This window comes from Panthera tigris, chromosome B1, assembly GCF_018350195.1.
Source record: "Panthera tigris isolate Pti1 chromosome B1, P.tigris_Pti1_mat1.1, whole genome shotgun sequence".
Taxonomy (NCBI): Eukaryota; Metazoa; Chordata; class Mammalia; order Carnivora; family Felidae; genus Panthera; species Panthera tigris.
Window position 1 is genome coordinate 192,718,779 of NC_056663.1, and position 22,604 is coordinate 192,741,382.

At 45.2% G+C, this 22,604-nt stretch overlaps 1 protein-coding gene across 4 annotated transcripts in view; it reads right to left on the bottom strand.

Moving 5' to 3' along the window:
- Positions 1-22,604, bottom strand: part of CC2D2A (coiled-coil and C2 domain containing 2A) — a 164,837-nt gene that overhangs the window by 139,039 nt on the left and 3,194 nt on the right. For 2 of the 4 annotated variants that reach the window (XM_042984903.1, XM_042984905.1), the window contains 3 exons: positions 5,941-5,999; positions 3,795-3,878; positions 1,840-1,963 (listed from right to left, as the gene is read on the bottom strand). In XM_042984903.1, coding sequence (XP_042840837.1) covers positions 1,840-1,963; positions 3,795-3,878; positions 5,941-5,979 — 247 coding nt within the window. In that variant the 5' untranslated portion in view covers positions 5,980-5,999. Of the gene's footprint in view, positions 1-1,839; positions 1,964-3,324; positions 3,376-3,794; positions 3,879-5,940; positions 6,000-11,349; positions 11,520-22,604 lie in introns of those variants that run through there. The other 2 variants (XM_042984904.1, XM_042984906.1) reach the window with 2 other exon arrangements.

Here is a 22,604-nt window from a genome sequence, read left to right on the forward strand (position 1 = left end):
TTATATTTCACTTTGGACCAATGCAAACTCCCAGTCTTTTCTCGCCTTGTAAAAAACCCCTTCGTCACTGTGTGTTTATCTATGTAATATACTAGTGCCCACTATTTGAATATTTATAACAGTACATACTATTTCAAATACTTCTACACCCTTTTTTGATTTCATCCTCACATCACTCCCATGGTGATCATAAATAGTATTTTCCTCATTTTAGGAATAAGGAAAGAATTGACTTTTTGGTTAGAGTCTTATTATTGGCCAACCCCTCTGACACTTTTTCCCTTGATTTAAAAATAACTATTTAAGGGGGACTTGAGTGGCTCAGTCGGTTATGCTTCTGACTCTTGATTTTGGTCAGGTCATGACCTCACAGTTCAGGGGACTGAGCCCATGTCAGGCTCTGCCATGACAGCCCCAAGCCTGCTTGGGATTCTCTCTCTCCCTGTCTCTCTGCCCCCCTCCCACTTGACCGTGTGTGTTCTCTTTCTCTCTTTCTCTCCCCAAATAAATACATAATCTTAAAAAAATAACTATTTAAATATTCAATAGTTGTGCTATGGACTGAATTGTGTCTCCACACAATTCGTATGTTGAAGCCCTAACGCCCACTGTGACTATTTGGGGAGAGGGCCTCTGAGGAGGTAATAAAAGTTAGACGAAGTCACACAGTGGGACCCTGATATGATAGGATTGATGTCCTTACAAGCAGGGACACCCGAGTGAGCACACAGGGAGATGGCAGCCGCCTATAAGGCAGGCAGAGAGGTCTCACTGGAAACCTACTGCTCTGTCACCTTGATCTTCAACTTCCAGGTTCCAGAATTATGAGAACATGGATGTCTCTTGTTTGAACCGCCCGGTCTATGGTATTTTGTTATGGCAGCCAGAGCTAAGACAAGTTGTAATCTTTCATAAAGAATACTTTTGAGCAGTCAGATAAAGAAGTAACTATATGGGGTAAAGTTTGGTTCTGTTTTACTAATTTGTAACAGTCCTATGATATCATCGCTCTTCAATGGGAACCACATTTTTCTTAAGGTTGGACTTGGGATGAGCTTGCTTCCAAAGCCTTCTGGTTTCCAATAGTTACTTTATGCCCCAGCCCTGCTGTAGGGAAACGGGGTGACAATTGTGTAATGATTGCTTAACAACTGAAAAGTGTAACACACCTTTTTCTCTTGTCTAATCCACTTTTCATGAAAAGCAACAAGTAAAGGGTGATCCTTTTTCCTACAACGAGCGGATAACTAATGATTGTCCATGATAGTGGAGGTTCTTGGAAGGGGGAATTCAAGCCACACTTTTTGGATTTGGATGGCTTCCTAACCATCTCACCCTACCTTGAATTTCTACGAATTTGATCACCTGTACTATTTTTTAAAAATGTTTCTTTATTGATTTTGAGAGAGAGAGAAAGAAAGAGAGAAAATGCAGGGGACAGGTAGAGAGAGGGAGAGAGAGAATCCCAAGCAGCTTCCCTGCTATCAGCACAGAGCCCGAAGCGGGGCTCGATCTCATGAACCACAAGCGAGATCATGACCTGAGCCGAAATCAAGAGCCGGCGCTTAACCGACTGAGCCACCGAGGTGCCCTCACCTGTGCCATTTTTATTTCAAGTAACACTTCCAAACATATATGCTTAGAGAAGTACGTCCTGAAACTATGTGTCCTGTCTCCTAGACAGATGCTAACCTAGAAGAGTACCCACTGAGTTGGGGTGCAGTGGGGGAGGGGTGGTAGCCATGTATGAAAAACATTACCCATTAAAAATCCCATATTGCTCTGTGCTGATTACAATAGGCAATAAACACTGGCTGAACTGAACCGGGGGACACTTACTCCGGGGGCCTCGACGGGTGGTCATGCTCAGGGGGCGAGTGTCAGAATCTTCCTGCAGGGGCTCCGGCTGGTTGCCTAGGTGGGGATTTTCAGACACCATTTCCTCGGGGCCAGCGGCGGGCAGCTGTGGGCAGAGGGGCAGAGGTTGTTACCACTAGGGCTTGGGTTGACACAGATCTCATCTGGGGATGAGGTGGGTCACTCAGTGAGGGGACAGGCCTTAATACTATTCATATCTAGATAACCGTGGTGCTGTCACCTGTCAGAAAAGGGGTGCCAACCTTGAGTTCGTCTAAAAGGGTTCTTGTTAAATTACTGAGGCATCCCCAAATAAAATAAATACTTCCACTATTTCTATGAATAATGTGCAGACCTTTGCAGAAATTGGGTGGAAAGGGGAAGCAGGAAAGCCACGGCCAAAACTATGTGATCCCAACTCCAGATCTTTTGGAAACAGCTGCCAAAGCGTCCCCAGGGAATTCAGGGCAAAGGACAGCATGTGGCTCCTTCCCCAGGCTGTCGGAGGAGAGGCCGGTGAGCAGAGATGACAGTGGAGGCCAAGGCTGAGCGATGGCCTTTGGGGCCAGACAAAGGCTTGCCTCTGAACTCAGATGAACTGAGGGACTCGGGGCAAGTTATTTAACTTCCTTGCTTCCTTCCTTCTTCATCTGTAGAACAAGGGAGTTGAAGACAGCCGGTGCACCGAGATGCTACTTTGTATCGGCCAAGGTGCAAAGCACGGGGCATTGTGATTCAAATAAATGGCCTGGGGTGGACCCCAGGCACCAACTGGAAAAAAAAAAACAACTCCCAGATTCATTCTGAGGTGCCACTGGGGTTAAGCGACAGTACTCTGGATTTCTTCCAACGCCCCCCAAACCTCTCCTGCTCCGAGGTCTGCAGTCTGGGCTCCTGCACGGGTTACATCCAGGAGCCGGTGCCTAGGAGGGCAGTGCCAGGTACCATGCTCCCCCCTCCCCGTCCCTGCCTCTCTCTCCTGTGCCTGTGGCCCAGTAGCTAAGGACGTGCACCCGTCCGGCGGTACTCTGGGTCGCCTGCCCTGGCTGCAGAGCCTCTGGGGGACCCTGCAGGAAGGGATCAAAGCTCCCTGAGTGGCCAGAGAGACTGGCCACGTGGCTGGCCGCCCCCCTCCTCCCCCGGCTGCTCCACCCGAGCTGCGCAAGCAGAGGCCGGCCCCTCGGCCCAGCTGGCCCCACCGGAGTGCGGTGGGGCACAGAGAGGGGGCTTGTCCCCCGACTGCGGCTACCTCGGTGCCTTCCCCGCGTCCACACCTCCTCACGTCCCAGCCACCCTCTCCAGGCAGCCCCATCACGTGGGTGCTGGCTCAAAATGGCGCTCCCTTCCTTCCCTCCCCTGCTGGCATCTCGATGCTTCCAAGCAAGTTGCCCCTCCAAAGAGATCTTCCCTGCCTCCCCTCCTCAGAGGACAGGGGCTCCTGGCCGGTGGGGGGGGGGCGTTATTTACCTTGAGAAGGCTGGCCTTGCAGGGGGATGCTCTCAGCCGAGGAGGGTCACTTCTGAGGAGAGCTGGGGGGGGGGGGGCGGGCGCTCTGGTTTAGACCGAAGCTGAGCTCGGGCTTGGAATTGGAGAAAGGGGGAGCGCCCCATGATTAGTAATCCTGCACTGCCATCTATCGCCGGCCTCAGTTCATGGCCTTTGGGGACAACAGTAAAAAGCCTCCGTCCCTCTTTTCTGGGCTTCTCTCAGGAGATGGGAGAAACCTCGGAGGGAAAATGCCCGGGGTACTGACCACAGCGTCCCTGTGAGGGTCACCCTTAAGGCCCCACACAGGTCCCACACCCTGCACCTTCCCCCTGCACCCTTGTCTTTTCCAGGGTGCCCCGGGGAGGATGTGTGGTCCCCTGAGGGTGCCCACACCTTGTCAATTGGCAGGCCGATGCACAGGCAGACCCAGGGCCCCCAGCACCACATACCCGTTTCTTCCTTTCCTGTCTTGCCATCTTTGAGGTCTTCTTCTGGCTTCCCACACCTGTATCCTCATCATTTTCATCGAACTCCTTTGTAAAAATGTAAATGGAAGAGTGGTCACTGAGTCTGTGTGTAAGTTGGGGAATGGCGGTAAGAGAGGAAGAGGGGTGCATTTTACATATTAAAATTAAAATCACCATCCTGCCCCCACCCCTAAAGTTGAGTATGGGCGAAGGGACAGTTGACATGGTCTAAGCAGCTACCAGCCTTTACTCTTCTCAAAGCAGACATGGTCTTGAAAAGTTGTATCCAAATGGAAACATGAGATGATCTTGGAGCCTCCATCGTTCACCCCTACGACATCCGCCGTGCTTCTGGCCCTGGGGACACACAGATCCTTGCTGCCCTCAAAACTCACAATCTAATGAAGGCCAAAAACAAGGGACCCTGCCAGGACAGCTGGTCTGGCCAGACAGAGGACCCCAGCACAGGATGACATGGGAATCAAACCAGGGGTTTCAAGGGCCGGGTTCCTCTGCCCCCAGCCTCAGTCTCAGGTACAGAATAATAAGGATATATGTTAAATCGTCACGAAGTCTCAATTCAAAGACAAAGTTCGTGGGTTTTCTTGAAAACAGAAATTCTTTCACAGTGCAAACTTTTTCTTTTTCTTTTTCCTCATGACGCTTTCTAAAGTTTTAGTGAGAAGATGTTAGAGCTGACTGCTCTGAAGTGTTCAAGCTGCAGACTTCTCTGGTCCTAGACCTCTGCAAACTGGGGCACCACCTCTGGGCGTAGAAGAATTGCAAGGTAAACCTGGAACCTCTCCCTGTTACACCGAGTTCCTTAGAAAGGTGTTCAAAGTGAAATTGGGATTTTTTTTTTAATACTGAAGTAAACTTGGAACACAAAGGATGGATTTTAATGATAAGATTTAAGATTTCAAAGAAATGTCAAGCAGGTTGCTGAGTCAGCCTCCAACTGCACATCCTGCCCTTGGCCGTGGAGGTTAGAGAAGATGAGAACTTTGGTTGGTGGAGGGAACCCACGTCCTGACCGGCCAATGGGCATAGCTTGGGCTTGTCTTTTGTCCAAGGGACCTGAGATCTCTGATTCATCCTCTGGGTGAAAGCCCCATCCTCACTGGGCCTCCTGATTCAGGGTCCCCAGGTAGGGAGTATTCTTAGCTTAGGGGTTCACCAACTTAGATTATAAAATGTTGCTAACATTGAGGTGTGCAAGTGTGGTCCTTAGTTCATGTCTAAGTTCTCACTGGCTAGAATGGATTTGTGAGGAAATCTAGGCCTTTTTAATTGCTTTGTTTTAGTTTATTTTGCTTTCCAATAATGTTTTGATTCTCTATCAGTGGAAAACTGTCCAGTAGGACCTCAAATCAGATAGAACAGAAACTCCCTGAGGGCACAGGGTTTTTGTTTTGCTGCGGTATCCCCAGGGACCAGCGACACAATAAATATTCGTGGCGTGAATAAGAGGATGTAGATTTATGTGGTTTGAAGGTACTTGATATCTTGCTTAAAGTTAACCTGTGTGGTTGTAGCTGGGTAATGTGGTTCCTTTAGGCTTTAGAAAACAGCGTGTCTTCTCTGTTTCGGCCTCTATGGTCTCAAGTCAGCCAGCCCTGCAGACAGGAGAGAAGCTGGGGTTGAGAGACTTTCTCCTCCGTGCTGAGGTCTGCGGTCTCCAAGTAGGAGACGAGCTCCCTTCTCTGGTGTAGATAGTGTTTAATGATGGTTTGTACACGATGAGTTAGAAATGGCAGGACTCCACGAGACAGGATTTTACTGGTGGTTATAATCTACAACTGGTTCCTTCAGCCTGAAGTTTTCTACAAATCAATGTGCTGCCACAGAGCTGACTCAGTAGCAGGTGGTCACTCCGAACAGCTGTGTGTCACGAAATGGTGACCGGGCAGCTTCAGAGCATTCGTGTAGAGGTGAGCCCCTGGAATGTCTGCAGGGACGCGTTTCTTACGCCATCAGGCCCCGTCTCCACCGCGTGCCTGACATAGCGCCCTCTGCATTCAGTAGGCGTGCAATAAAGGCCTGTTGCTGGCCTAACTTCCTCCCTCACAAAGACGTGTGCAATGCACACACAGCCACACCTTCAGGGGACATCTAAGCAACCGCTTACCTCTGTGATTATTTTCACTTTTTCTTCCTTGGGATTCATTTTGGCTGCAGTGTCTGCTCCTGGACAGGGAATCAAAACAAAACAAAACAAAGAAGTCAGGCCTTTGAAAATCAGTGAAACATCCTTCTTACTACCGATGTCTATGAGGCTGACCTCCGTGTTAGAGCAGACGGTCCATTCCCAAGGAATATGTGCTTGCAGACCCAGATTGGTGGAAATGAGCCCCAGAGGAAAAGGAAGGATGCCAGACCCTTCTGGCCCCGTGGGCCTGGCAATGAGCCCAGCAATGAACCTGGTGCCACTGGGCAGCAGGTGGGAGTGAGGAAATTCTGCCCTTGGAGTCAGAGGAGTCCAGTTCATAGCCTCTCCTCTCCCTTCAAACCTCCACCTTCCCACCCCCTCCTCACTCTCTCTCCTTGGCCTTGGTTCTCATTTCACTGAACAGAGAGATGAAGGGGGCGGGGGGGGGGGGGGGGTCCATCCCCTGCCCCTCCCCCACCCGCGGAGTCAGGTTACATCTTCTGCCTCCACTTGTACCCTGCCTGCCTCTGCTCCCATCTAGGCTGGGACCTCAGCCTGTGCACTAGGCCCCAGCACATTCCTCCTCCACGACCTTGGGCTGACAATTTCCCCTTTCCCCTGGATAATCACTTCTTCCTGCTCTATTGGCTCATTTCCTTCCATGAACAAAGTGCTGTGATTGGCCCCTTCTTTAAAAGGGCTGTCTCTGGACTCCACTTCTCTTTCTAGCTAGTGTTCAATTTTTCAACCTTCTACAGGAAAGTTCCTCACACCTTCTCTTCCTGGATAGGTTTGCTGGGCCCAGCAGCCCCTGAACCTGCTCCTGTCAGGGTCCCAGTGACTCTGCGTCACCACATCGAATGATCGTTCTTCAGTGCTCATCTTATTTGACTCTCAGTGGGTCAGTAATGAAAGTGACCCATCACCTGATTTTTCCTGAAACGGTTTCTTCACTTGGCTTCTGGGATATGTTCTTTCTTGGTTTATCATTTCTTCCCCCTCTCAGACTCCTAAGCTGGTCTGTCTCCATCTTCTTAATCACCACACGGTGGGGTCTGCGTTACCCGTACCCATCCCATCGGTGGTCTTACCCCGTCGCTTGGTTTTAAATGCCATCCGTCTACTGGTGCCCCCCAGACTTGCACTCAGTGCCTGCACACCTCGCCAGAGCTCCAGACTCAAATATCCAGGTGCTTGATGGATACTCACTTGGCTTAACATGCCCCAGATGAAGCTCCTTGTCATCGCCCCCTGATCTGCTTGTCCTGCAACCTTCCTTGTGGCAATAAACAGAACTCATTTGTCTGAGGCCAGAAACCTCAGACATACGCCATATTGTGTCATTCCTGACTCTGCTCTGACTTTCAAATGACACACGACGTGCAATCCATGGAAATCCTGCCGGCTTTGCCTTCAAATTATATGGAGAATCCAACCTCCTCTATCCACCTCCACTGTTATCACCCGGTCAGGCACCATTGTCTCTTGCATGGCTTCTTGCAAGACCCTCCTAACTTCTCTGCTTCTCACCTTGCTCACCCACAGGTTGTTCTTTACACTGAAGAGAGTGAGTTGTTTAAAATTCAAGTGCAGTCATGTCATTTCTGCACTCAAAATCCAATGACTTCTTTTTCCCAACAGAGTAAAATCCAAAACCCTTTCCATTGCTTACAAGGCGCTCCATGATCTGCACTTAAATCCTCTGGTCTCAGGGCCTTTGCACTTGCTGTTCCCTCTGCCGGGACCTCTCTTGCCCAAGATAACGGCAAGGCTCTCTGTTTCTTTTAATTCCTTGAAGGCCCTACAGAGATCCTTCAGAGAAGTCTTCCCAGAACACTCATAATACAATGGTAATCTGCTTCCCTCACCTTCCTGGAATTCTCTAACTATCTCATGATGATTTCTTTTTTCCATAGTACTTGTCACCAGCCGACATATATACTTATTTGCTATTGTCTGCCCATCCCTGTTAGAATATAAGCTATAAGAGGGCAGGGACATTTGCTCATTGTTTACCTCCAGAGCCTAGGAGACATTCAAAAAATGTGTTTTAAATGAATGACTAAATCATTACTTATTGGCTGTGTCTTCCATGTCCCCATTCTGGAGCCCTTTAAATCTTCATTGTCCTCTCTGGGCTGCTGAGAAGATCAAAGGAGAGAGGGCGTGGGGAGAAACACCAGGGCTGACAAGTTGTAAGCCCTTCCTAATATCCTGGAATCTGAATCTCAGCTAGGCCTTGTCATTTAAGCAGCTCATCTGAGGTGTTCAAGGTTGCAGTGACCCTGATGGGGAATTAGCATATTAAAGGGAAACAAAGCATCTGGAAATCTGTTGTCTCCTCTCCAGACCTCCTCACAGGCTACCAGAAATGGAGGAAGGAAACTGATGTCAGCAGTTCAGAAAATAAAAGGACGAGGAGGTGATCTAGAAGGAATGAGGGGCAGAGGATAAGAATGAAATGCCCAAGGACACGAAAACTCTCTAGTAAACAACCCCGGTAATTATGAGCTGGGAAAAAAAAAAAAAAAAAGAACTGATGTATTTTAGGAAAGAAAGATTCTTCCTCAATAAGTAAAAAAAAAAAAGTCATATATGAAGTAAATAGAAGTAAGAATGAAAAATGTAACAGAGTTGATTTTTTTCTCCTCATTCTTTCCTGATCATTACCTTTGAATGAGTTTCTAAGGAAATCAAATGACATCAAAATTTATTTTTTCATGAGCACGGTTCCTAAGAGAAGATAAATCAATACTGTTCGACTTTAATATGTAGCTTGTCATCACCAAATGCATTGAGCACTTGTTAATATATTCCTATTGGCAACATCCAAATAGGAGCCATGATTTACCGCAGACTTATTTTGTGCTATGTCTAGATGCAAGGTACCACCAGACCTTACAACAAGACTTCTAGTTCAGTTCCTCGTGCCTCAATTCACCTCTGAGGGACCAACGTTTCCTCTGAGGTTAACCTCCGGCAGGATACACGATTTGTCCAAGGTTATAGTTATTAAATGTCACATTCAGAATTTGACCCCAAGACTTGGTGATTCCACAGTCTTCCCCATGCCCCTCTACTCTCTGTCTCGCCATTGATCCCTGTTTTGTGATCATATCAGGAACCAATCTATGCTAGTTCAGTCTTCTGGAAATATGTACAATTGAAAGCTGTGGAGTATTGCCCCAGTGAGAAAGGGCTGTGGCTACTTGAGGTCAATGATGTATTTAACTTCGTGCAGAAAACCAAAGACAGTTTTCTAGGAAGGTACTGCTGAGACCTTTGTCCAAACAAATGGACTGTCTCTGAGGGTGCTGAGTGCATCAGAGCCCTATCCAGAGGACCCTGTGACAAGTTCTACAGGATGTAGGCAAAAGGATGAAGGTGTGTTATAAGAGATGCACTGCATCTGACCTTGGGCTGCTTAAAAAAAATTAACACAATGTGAGTGTCCTATTCCAAAACAGTGCAAACACGGGTGTATAGAAATAGTGAGACCTTTGTGAAAAATTAAATGAACCTGGGTCCCAATTCTAGCTCTACTTCTCAGCTGTGTGATCTTGGGCAAATGCCTTCGCCTCTCTGAGATACATTTCTTCGCCTGTAAATTTGCAAAATTCCTACCTCCAAGATTATCGTATAAGGGCTAAATGATAGACTGTATGGTAAAATGCCTAGCATGGACCAGGCTCTCGATATTGGTATGGTTTTATTTATTTATTTATTTATTTATTTATTTATTTATTAAAAAAAATTTTTTTTAATGTTTATTTATTTTTGAGACAGAGAGAGACAGAGCATGAACGGGGGAGGGTCAGAGAGAGGGAGACACAGAATCCAAAACAGGCTCCAGGCTCTCAGCTGTCAGCACAGAGCCCAACGTCGGGCTCGAACTCATGGACCGCGAGATCGTGACCTGAGCCGAAGTCGGCCGCTTAACCGACTGAGCCACCCAGGCACCCCTATATCGGTATGGTTTTTAAGAAAAGGTGATGTTAGAGAAGGAAAGTAGAAAAAGGAGTGGGGATGGAAAAAGAGCTTAGGGGACAGAAGGGGAATCACAAGAAAGACCTGAGGTGACATTCAAGTTCCCCATTACCATTTGTGGTTCCCACCTTCAACCTCCTGGCTCCAAAACCCAAGGTCCCCTCTTTCCCTTCCCCCAGCTGGGCCCAGGGGAGTTTCCTTTCTGTTTCCATTTGTGGTGCTTCTGAAGCCCTCCCCTGCCCTCAGGCCCATGGGTATTTCCTCCCTGCGTATGGTGCTTAGCTTTTTCTGCCCTACCCTATTAGGGTTGGAGACTGGACCCCTGGCAGGTGCCACATACTGCTTCTAAATTCATTATCTGAGTCTACAAAGCATTCCAGCCACAGCTTCCCTTTGTCTGAGGTTGGTGACAGATAGCTTTATGGAATCATTCAATCGGCTCGATGTAACACATGTCACCCTGGCAGAGTGCATATAAATGCCACACTTGAGCTGCGCTCTGTGGTATATGCCCAGTGCGTTCACGTGATGAACTAAGTGATCCCAGGCCCTTTCTGGGAGTCATCTGTTGTCTTTCAAGCACGCTCGACACTTTTACAAATATCTTACGGTACTTAGCTCCTTGTACTGCTAGCCTCCGTTTATAGGGCTGTCTTCTGCCCAGACTCTGAGCTTCTGAGCTGGTCTAATGCATTTCTGCTTGCTCTGAACTTCAGCCCGTTGCTTGGCACCTTGTTCATGCTCGATAAACGTGTGAGCGAATGACTCTACATGAGCTCTAAGAGACAGATTTCATTCTGGAGCCGAATTTATTTGCAGAAGAGGTTATATGAAAATCCAATAACAGGCGTGCACTTCCCACGAGACCTTGTTAGCTTTCCATAGCGCCTCTGCAATGGAGGCCAACTGTAAGTGTAAATACCAGCCCGCAGATTTTCTTGTGGTCTCTTGGAGCAGTGATCCTCATCCCTTTGTCTGTAATGACTCTTCCTCTGCCTAATGCCAAGAAAAACGAAGCCTGAAATGAGTGGCACTTTGCCCCTTGGACCAACGTGAACTGAGACACTCAGAGACGCAACCCGCAGCAAATGTTTCTGGGAGACAGGAATGCGACAGGATGGCAGGAAAGTCCCAAGACGGAAGCCGAGCAACCCTATGGGAGGGATTCCACCCAGCGGCCCTGAGAGCCAGACATCAGACAGCCGCTCAAATCAAAGCAGCCCAACTGACGCTCTATGATTTCAATTCCAGAAAGTAAAACGTAAATCTTAGTGGTGAGAACCCCTACACTCACAATTCATGAAATCGGCTAAGGGGGGACTGAGGGGTTGAGCTCCAAGCCGGGGTCACGAGGGCAGGACGCCCTTGCTGCAGCCCTGCTCCCCGGAAAGAACTGGTTACCTTAAGCAACTTTACAAAGCGCTTTGCAGATTCCGCTTCCTGGGATGAAAGGAAAGTGGGGAGAGACGGAGTCTTGCTGTCGAATCTTCTGAAAGAGTCCAAAGGGAAAGGCTGAACGTTGGGGCGGACCCAGGGCTGCTCCCTGGGAGGCTGAAGCTCTGGGAGCAAAAACACCCGCTTAGCAACACGTTCCTAAGGGAGGTCACACCGGCTTTTTTTTTTTTTTCTTTTAAAGTGACAGGTGACTTCCAGTAGCGGAGCATGCTGGGGGAACAGAGGAGCCCAGCACAGACAGGAACCAGCTGGGGGCAGCTGATCAGAAGTCAGGTGGGGGGGCTTTAGGAAGCATGCCCTCCCTTATGTCATCAGGGTCACTGGGCATTTCTGGCAAGAGACAGGCGATGCTCAGATGCGGGAGGTTTAGAATCACGAAAGGTCACCATGAGTGGGCGGTGCACCTGACTTATTTGCAGCCAAGGTTCTGGGCGGTGCTGCTGGGCAGCGGTGAGTGTTTTCCAGTTAAATGTGGAGGCTGGATGTCCAGGATTAATCTTTGCGTATTTTTGGAATCCCACTGAGATTGCTCAAAGAGGATATAAATGGTATTGGCTTAAAAAAAAGCAAAGGTCATGGGAGAAGTGGCAAAGCACATGGAAGAGAAATGGAATGGATAGACCAAGAAAAGCCACACTCCAACCTTTCTGGTGTGTGTGTGTGTGTGTGTATAAATGTATCCATCTGTGTACCCTATGTGTGTGTGTGTGTGTGTGTGTGTGTGTCTTTGCATGTGTATCTGTGTGTGGGGGGAGGAGAAAGGAGCCCCCATCCATTCTACAGAATTCCAGAGAGGGTCAGGACTAGGTTCAGGAGGGTGGGGGTTGAATCCTGTCCCTACAAAAGAAGGTATGTTGGAGCCCTAGCCCCCAGGGCCTCTGAATGTGACCTTATTTGGAGAGAGGTCCTTACAGACGCAATCAATTTAAAAAGAGGTCATTAGGGTGGGCCCTAATCCAATATGACTGTGTCCTTATAAAAAGGGGATATTTGGGGACAGAGACAGACATGCACACGGGAAAGATGATGTGAAGACCCAGGGAGAGCAACATCTACAAGCTAAGGGAGGACTGCAGCCCCCAGAAGCTGGGAGAGAGGACCGGAACAGACTCTCCCTCACAGCCCTCAGAAGAAACAGATCCTGCCAATACCTGATTTCCTTTATATTTTATATTATATTATTTTGTTTATTTTTTTAACATTTACTTATTTATTTATTTTTGTTGATTTACTTCTTTGAGAGAGAGAGAGAGCAAACATGAGTGGGGGAAGGGCAGAGTGAGGGGCAGAGAGAATTCCAAGCAGGCACCACACTGTCAGGGTGCTGAGGGTGCCATGGGGCTCGATGTTATGAATCGTGAGATCACAACCTGAGCCAAAACCAAGAGTCAGATGCTCAGCCAAGTGAGCCACCCGGGCACCCCTGTTTATTTTGTAACACCTGATTTCTTACTTCTAGTCTCCACAATAGTGAGACAATGCATTTCTCACCGTGTATGTGGTACTTTGTTATGGCCTCCCCTGCAAACGAATCTAGTCAGATACCAAGGCAAGTGGGGCTGAAAATTCATGAAGATGTGAACAACTATGCATAGAGGAGTTAGATCCTCAGGACCCTCCCTTACTCCTGGCAGCCTGGAAATATGCTCATCCTCCTTACTCCCCCTTTTCTGTTTCCCCCTCCCCCCCCCCCCACCTCCAAAGGGGATTGGAAGCTACTCCTCAAGGGAAGTTGAGCCAGAGACACTCTGGCCACAAGTTCCCAGGTACAGCAGAAGGTGGGTGCGTCTCAGGGCTGAAAACTGGGCAGGAAATGGAGAGGAGGCAAGGTCCTTTCCTTCTCACAGAACTGAAGTAACCTTTGGCTCTCCTTGTGTCACCTCCAGCAGCACCAATCTAGAAAACATGGAAAATTATTTTCTGGTCACAAAGAACAGACCCCAGATACTGACATTTCTGGATCCTCCAGTGAAAAACTAGCATATTGCCCTTGCAAAAAAGCATTATGGAGAAAATGAGGGGATCTCAGGTTAAGAAATAACACACTTGTAGTCATAGAAAGAGAGAACCGAGAAAATGAGAAGATAGAGTTAACAAAGAAATAATATAAGAAAAAGTCTCAGAGGTGAAAGAGTAAATCTTTAGGTTAAAATATACTATTTAGTATCTAACAATGACACAAGGAGACAACAAAACTCCTCAGTTTGTGCTTCAGTTGTGGTGGGAAAAATATTCTTCAGAGAATTCATAACTATTGGCTTGCACTATACCGTTTGATTTATTTGTGCTATCTATATTGTTTAGGAGTCTCCTAGGTGAAAAATTTTAAAAGAATTTTTTAAGTTGATTTATTTGTTTAGAGAGAGACAGAGACAGCATGAGTCAGGGAGAGACAGAAAGAGAGGGAGAAGAGAAAGAACCCCAAGTAGGCTCTGTACCGTGAGCACAGAACCTGATGTGGGGCTCAAACTGATGACACTGCAAGAGCATGACCTGAGCTGAAACCGAGAGTTGGACGCTTAATCTACTGAGCCACCTAGGCACCCCCTAAGCCACAAATTTTAAAAGGTAATCTCAAGCTACTGTATCCCATGGGGTGCTGGGCAAAGGCAGATACAGAACTTTCCTGGAGGATTATATCTTCAAGTACTTAGTTCAGGAAAGCTGTGGATAAACCTTGTTGAAGATGAGCTCACAATCCGAAGTTAGCCAACACAACAGGAAATAATCACAAGTCTGAAGACAGTCAGAGGGCACAATTAGATACGCAAGAGCTTCTGATCATACAATAATCAGATGGAGAATATTAAAAAAAGCAATGATCATAGAAGAATTTATAGGGATGCTTTGAAAATATGAAAGAAGAGTGAGATACTATTAAACAGATGAGGCAAATGTGAAAAAGAATCAGCTAGAGCTTTTAGAAATGATTGATAAAGTCATGATTTTTTAATTTCGTTTTATGTATTTATTATTTATTTTAATTAAAACATTTTTTTAATGCTTATTTATAATTGAAAGACAGAGAGAGTCAGAACGTGAGCAAGGGAGGGGCAGAGGGAGAGGGAGACACAGAATCTGAAACAGTGTCCAGGCTCTGAGCTGTCAGCACAGAGCCCAACGCAGGACTCAAACTCACAAACCGCGAGATCATGACCTGAGCTGAAGTCGGAGGCTTAACTGACTGGGCCACCCAGGCGCCCCAATTTTAATTTTTTTAATGTTTATTTATTTGTGAGAGAGAGACAGAGCATGAGCAGGGGAGGAACAGAGAGAGAGAGGGAGACACAGAATCTGAAGCAGGCTCCAGGCTCTGGGCTGTCAGCAGAGAGCCAGATGTGGGGCTCAAACTCACAAACAGTGAGATCATGACCTGAGCTGAAGTCGGATGCTCAACCAACTGAGCCACCCAGGTGCCCCTCATTTTATTTATTTATTTTCAATATTATTTTTTAATGTTTATTTTTGAGAGACAGAGAGAGACAGAGAGTGCAAGCAGGGGAGGTTCAGAGAGAGAGGGAGACACAATCCGAAGCAGGCTCCAGGCTGTGAGCTGTCAGCACAGAGCTGGACGGGCTCGGACTCACGAACCGTGAGATCATGACCTGGGCCGAAGTTGGACATTTAACCACCTGAGCCACCCAGGTGCCCTGAAAGTCATGATTTTTTTTTTTTTTTAAAGCAAAGGATGGGTCAAACTAACTGTGACAGAGCTGGAAAGAGAATTAATGGTGTAAAAGAGAGATTTAGAAAATTAAAATGTGGCATGTGAGATGGAAATTAAAAGAGTAGTTGGGAGACACGGAGGGGCACTGAAGAGGCCCCCGTGTCCCGCAAGCCCTGGGGGAAAGCAGGGAGGACAGAGGTAAGTGCTGGATCTGAAAAGAGGGATCTTGGTCAATTTCTTTAACTTTTCTAGGTTTCAGTTTCCTCCTCTGTAAAATGAGGTTAATGATAGTAACCGCTCCGGAGGGTTGTTATGAGGCTTTAATAAGTTACTATTTGTCAAATCTTGGCATATAGTAAATTCTGTACATCTTACTAAACACACAGAAAAAATGTGAATGTTGTTTTAATTAGCTCAGGCTGACCGTTTTCACAAAACACCATAGACTGGATGACTGACACAACAGAGACTTATTTTCTCAGTCTATAATCTGGGAAACCCAAGACCAAAGTGCCAGTGGATTAATTTCTGGTGAGAGCTCTCTTCCTGGCTTGTAGATGGGCACCTTGTATCTGTATCTTCACATGGCTTTTCCTTGGTGCATTCAGATTGAGAGAGAGATAACTCTCTTCCTCTTCTTGTAAGACCACTGATCCTACCAGATTAGGACCCCATCTTTATGACCTCATTTAACCCCAGTGACCTCCTCAAATCCCTATCTCCAAATACTGTCGCATCAAGGATTAGGGCACCAACATGTGAGATGGGGGCAGACACAGTTCAGTCCATGTTTATTGTACGAGATGTTTATTGTACGAGATCATCTATTTGAAGTGATCAACTATGATAAGAGATAGGATCTGTTCACCACCCCTGAGCCAATTTACCTTCTGATTGTGACTTCTCTGATATTTTAATATTTGACTAAACTAAACCAGTGCATAAGAATTATATATGTCAGGATGTGCTGAAATTATTAAAAAGCATAATTCAAAAACATCATTTTTTACAAAGTTTCTTATAGAAGCAAAATAAATGAATATAGCAGATTTGTTTTAAATCAAAATGCAAAAATCTCTTTTAGGTAAAGTGTTCTGAGCTAGCTAGAGTTTTTAATCAAGAACAAATGTTGAATCACATATCATAAGCTTTTATTCCTGCAACTTTTGAGGTAATCAAATATGATTTTTCTTCTTTCCTTTTTTTGATGTGAATTACATTAACAGGCTTCTTTTTTCTGAAGAAAAATTTTTTAATGTTTATTTCTGAGGGAGCAAGAGGGAGAGAGCGAACAAGCAGGGGAGGGGCAGAGAGAGAGAGGAGGACACAGAATCTGAAGCAGGCTGCAGGCTCTGAGCTGTCAGCCCAGAACCCAACATGGGGCTCGAACTTATGAGCTGTGAGCTCATGACCGGAGCCAAAGTTGGATGCCCAACCGACTAAGCCACTTAGGCGCCCCTCATTAACAGGCTTTTTAATGCCAAGTTTTTCTTGCATTTCTGGGATACGCAAAACTGGGCCAAGATAATTAAAAAATTAATTCTTGGATTTAGTTACCCCTTATTTGGGTCTTATTTTTGCCTTTGTGTTGAAAAATTAATTCTTGGATTTAGTTTCCACTATTTGGATTTTATTTTTGCCTTCGGGCTCATCAGTGAAATTGTACTTCTGTTTTTCCTTTCTTGTATTGTCCTTGCTTTAATTTAGATAAAGGGATATATGAATCTCAAAAAAGCAGACTAATCTCTGTGTCCCTCTCTCTCTCTCTCTCCCTCTGCCTCTCTGTCTCTGTCTCTGTTTCTCTCTCTCTCTCTCTCTCTCTCTGTCTCACACACACACACACACACACACACACACACGCACACATGCACACATGATCTGTTGTAAACTTGTCTCTAAAACTGTTTGGATCTGATGAGATTTTTTTGTTGTTGTGTTAAAATACATACAACATCAAATTTGTGGTTCTAACCATTTTCCCCAGTTTTATTCAGATATATTTCACATATGACATTGTATTAGTTTTAGATGTGCAACATAATAATTCAATACTGTATATATTGCAAAATGATCACAATAAATCTAGTTACCATCCATCACCTCACATAGTTACAATTCCCCCCACCCCCCCACCCCGCAATGAGAATTTTTTTTTTTGAGAGAGAGAGATTGTGAGAGAGAACGGGGGAAGGGCAGAAGGAGAGAGAGAGAATCCTAAGCAGGTTCCACACTCAGGGCAGAGCCCATGCTGGGCTCGATCCCACGACCCTGGGCTCATGACCTGAGCCGAAATCAAGAGTCCAATGCTCAACCAACTGAGCCACCCAAGAGCCTCCTCTTGCAATGAGAACTTTTACGATCTACTCTCTTAGTAACTTTCAAATACATATTTTAGTGTACAATTAATATAGTACAAATAGTAATATGTACAATTAATATAGTACAATTAGTGTATTATATTCACAGCATAGTGCAACCGTCCAGTCACCGTTATCTGTTTCCAAAATATTTTCACCACCCCAAAATAGAAACTCTGTAACCATTAAACAATAACTCTGTATTTCTCCCTCTCGAGACCTAACCTAGCCCCTGGTAATGTATAATCTCCACTCTCTGTCTTGATAAATTTGCCTAGTCTAGTTATTTCATATGAATGGAATCATACAACAATTGTCCTTTTGTGTTTGGCTCACTTCACTTAGCATAAGGATTTCGAGGTTTATTCGTGTCACAGCATGTGCCAGCACATGGTTTCTTTTTCAAGCTGAATTAATATTCCTTTGCAGAGCTACTCGCGGTTAACTTCTGCATTCATCTGCTGATGGGCACTTGGGTTGTTTCCATCTTTCCGTGAGAGTGCATAATGTTGCAACGAACAGTCACATACAAGTGTCTGCTGCTTTCAATTCTTTTAGGTAGATTCCTAGGAGTGGAATTGTTGGGTAATTCTAGGTTTACCTTTTTAAGGGACTGCCACTGTTTTCCGCAGTGGCTGAGCCATTTTGCATTCCACCACTCATGTGCAAGGGTTCTAATTTCTGCACATCCTTGCCAACACTTCCACGTTTTTGATTGACAGTCATTCCAGTAGGTATGAAGTGGCGTCATACTGTGGTTTTAATTTGCATTTCCCTATGAGTAGTGATGTTGAGCTCTGTAATCCATCGGGTTTGTTGGCTAATCATGGATCTTCTTTGGAGAATAACGTTATTTGTGGAGGGTAGGGGGTGGTTGTAGCTCAGTTTGTGACTGCTGATTCTACTTCTTTGTTGCTTATAAGCCTATTCAAGCTTTAAATTTCTTCTTCTTTCAGTTTTAGAATTGTATACTTTTAGGAAATTGTTCTTTTCTTTTTTTAATTTCTTTTAACGTTTTATTTATTTTTGAGAGAGACAGAGACAGAGTGCAACCGGGGGAGGGGTAGAGAGAGGGAGTCACAGAATCTGAAGCAGGCTTCAGGCTCCAAGCTTTCAGCACAGAGCCCGATGCGGGGCTCGAACTCACGAACCGTGAGATCATGACCTGAGCCGAAGTCGGACGCTTAACCGAGGGAACCACCCAGGCGCCCCGCTTTTCTTTGTTTTTAAATTGATTAGCATAAGGATTTTCAAAATATTCCTCATTATTTTTAAGCTGTGACTTATCTGTAGTTGTATCTTTTTAAAAATTATTTTGAATAATAAAAACCCCATGCTCTATGTTGGTATGCCCTTGTGGTTGTTTAAAAAAATTTTTTTAATGTTTATTTTTGAGAGAGAGAGAGGGGCACAGAGCACGAGTGGGGGAGGGGCAGAGAGAAAGGGAGACACAGAATCCAAAGTAGTCTCCAGGCTCTGAGCTGTCAGCACAGAGCCTGACTCAGCGTTCAAACCCATGAACTGTGAGATCACCACCTGAGCTGAAGTTGGACGCTTAACCGACTGAGTCACCCAGGCACCTCTTCCTGGTTGTTTTAAAACAACACTTCCAAGGGGTGCCTGGGTGGCTCAGTCAGTTAAGCATCCAACTTAAGCTCAGGTCATGATCTCGAAGTTCATGAGTTCAAGCCCCTTGTAGGGCTCTGTGCTGACAGCTCGGAGCCTGGAGCCTGCTTCGGATTCTGTGTCTCCCTCTCTCTCTGCCCCTCCCACCTCATGCTCTGTCTCTGTGTCAGAAAGACGAATAAACCTTAAAAAAAAATAAAACAAAACCTTCAAATTCTTTGACATTCTTCCCATTGAGAGATGAAGTTTATTTTCCTTTCCTTTGTATCTGAGCGGACTTATAACCTCATTGAGGTGATACTGACTTGCTGGCTGATTCCTGAGGCTGAGTCACAGAAACAATGAGGTTTCTATGTTGCTTGCTAGACCTTTCATGCTTCTGGCCTTGAGCTGCCATATAAGTTTGACTACCCTGAAGCCACCACACTGTGAGGGAGCCAGGCCACATGGAAAGGTACACACTCTATTTGGAAGTTTTAGTCTTTGCATCAGCCTGGCCAAGGCCCCAGACATGTGTGTCACAAGCCTTTGGATGTTTCCAACCCCTAGACATCAAGTCACCTCTAGGGTTCGGCTTTTTTTCAGTGGAGGCAGCAGATTAGAGATCAATGAATCAATCACCTGTGCTCTGTTCAAAGTGCTGACCTTCAGAATCCACGTGCATAATAAAATGATTGTTTTAAGCCACTGCAGTTGGGGTCATTTGTTATGCAGCACAAGTAATTGTAGCAGCCACATCTTTAAATAGATGAAGAAATGAATGAATGAACAAATGAAATATGGTCATTATTTTTTTTACTTAGGACTCTGAGGCGTATAATTTTTACTTATATACCTAAAACACAAATAATAAGCAAATGTATTCAATGCCTGAAAGGGTATACCACTAAAGCATGGTGCATTGGAACCCTCTTTGGGAGATTAGGACACTAAAATCAAAATGGAAAAGTCATAGGACCTGAGATGAGACTATCATGCTATATTCTTTCTGGAGGAGAGCTGCCATGGCCCATTATTTAGGTCAGTAAGGGTTAAACTGTGCTTTTCAGACCTGAACAGGTGGAACACAAGTTCAGCCTTTAGATGAATGAGTCATTCTTACTCGGTTCTGGGAATTTTATAATATTTTTGATTGTAGTTGATACTTTCTCCAGGAAAAAAAAAAATCTGTCACAAGGGAAAACACATTGCTAAAACAAAGCTCAACTTGGAAGCTGAAGAATCACCTTTGAATCATAAATTATACAAAACCATGCTCTTCAACATTTGATTTATATTTTCCAATTCACTGAATTATATACATCTCCCCTTGAAATATGGCTTAAACTCCAGCAAATCTGAACCTCTTGTTTCTATAGTAAGTGGAGAGAAACACTTATTGACTCAGATATATTGGTTCTGTAGCTTATTTTTATTTTGTAGATATTAAAGCATTTAATTTTCTTCCTCCAGGGCTATGATTTTCAGCCTGTTTCGAATTGCAACGGTTTTCTTCTCATTTGCTTCTTTTCAAAACATTCTCCCTTCCTAAGAGAGCTGTCTAAGCTATCAAGAATAAAATGCTAGAAGATTCATTTTATCTGGAGACTCATGTCATAATTTGAAATAATTGGATACTCTCTTACATATCAGAGGAAACTGCTACTCTTAGTAGGAATTGTGAATTCTCATATTCTGATGTTTTTCTTGTTGAAAAGGTTATTTTGTTACAATTTTTATATTCTCTTCTCTTCAGCTACTTCCTTTAAAAGCATCTCACTGCTACAACCTGCTTCACCAGCTTAGGGTATAAATATTATCACAATGCTTTCATTTTCCAACTAGTTGCTCAAAGACCAGTGCCTCCCCTGGAAGCCTCATTTTCACTTAGAAGTGTTCATAAATCTTGAACAATGGCTTACTCCATTCAAGGGGTAGTCCTGTATCCAAATGCCAAAGGAGAGAGAATAGAGGAGTCCAGCTCGTTATTGTAGTAAATGGCTCCAAGAGGGCTGAACGCTTTTGCCCTCAGATGCATTGATGTGTCCACTAGTCCAAATAGTCATACCAGATTCCTCACATTTAAGAGTTCATGGTTTTATGGGGCGCCTGGGTGGCTCAGTCGGTTAGGCATCCGACTTCAGCTCCGGTCATGATCTCACAGTCTGTGAGTTCGAGCCCCGCGTCAGGCTCTGTGCCGACAGCTCAGAGTCTGGTCCTGTTTCAGATTCTGTGTCTCCCTCTCTCTCTGACCCTCCCCCATTCATATTCTGTCTCTGTCTCAAAAATAAATAAAAACATTAAAAAAAAATTTAAAAAAGAGTTCATGGTTTTACTTTTTAGTTTATACCATTGCTTTTCAACCACTGTTGAATTTGTCCTTCTAGGGGACATTTGGCAAAGTTTGGGGACATGTTTGGTTGTCACAATATAGGGAACCTGCCTCCAGCATCTAGTGGGCAGAGGCCAGGGATCTTGCTAAGCATCTTTCAAAGCACAGGACAGCCCCCTTCTCCATAAAAACATTGGCCCCAAATGCCAATAGGACCCTGGTTTCTCCAATATGGTTATATCAATTAACTTTCCACTGTTCCCAGCATCTGAGGTTTAAGACCTCAGTCACAAGCCTAAACCAGCAATTACACGCACTCCTTCCTCCCCTCCCCCCAGTCACCTGAGTTCTGATTTGAACCACTGTCTCCACTCCCCAAACCCCTTTTCTTCTTGTTGAATTGCCCTCCAGGGTGCCAAGTATCCCTTCTAACCGATCAACTCAATTAGGACCATCCATGTTGATCAGAGAGGTTTTCATGCTGTTGAAATTCAGCAGGAAAGAGTCGAGTGCCTAAATCCCTTTTGTCCCCGTGGAGTTCCTTGCCGCTTTGCAAATTTGTTCAAGGACTACAAGGGGCATTGAGAAAGGGAAGAGTCCTTCAGGTAGTAGAAAATCCCGTTGTACCCCCATTTCCCAGGGGGTGGTGTCTTACATTTGCAAAATCCAGAAGAGTTGCTTAGAAGACCCTTCACTGCAACGAGATCTTATCCAAGGACACCTTCTGGGCTCACTAGACAGAGGAACTGCTGACAATATCTCAATAAAAATATTCTCTGGGCACCCATCCATCTATTATTTTCTCATGTCCTATGATGCCACAAATTGCAATGTATTTCCTTCAAATGCACCAAATAGTAAATATACTTAGGAAGCGTAGACAGTTTGCTAGACTTAATTTAGGAATAACATTTGTATTGATTCTAGGTCAAGAATTTTCATGTTTTTGCTGTCTGCAGCCATAGCTCTCTGTATAGACAACTGTGCTCTGCCCTTTGGTGCAGATTTCTTGAGGGCCGGGGACGGGGGAGGATTTGAGTTCTTGCGCTGGTGCAGATGATACACTGATATAGTGGGTATCCAGGAGCATCTAAACTCACTTCCTCACTTCTGTCAAACTGGGAAGCTTTGTTTCTAACATCCTTAAATGGACCAGGGTATAAATAGAATTTTCTTGTACTTGCCTCTGATTTTGATCACTGTTGATGCTGTGGGAAATGCATGGCAGATTCCAAATAAC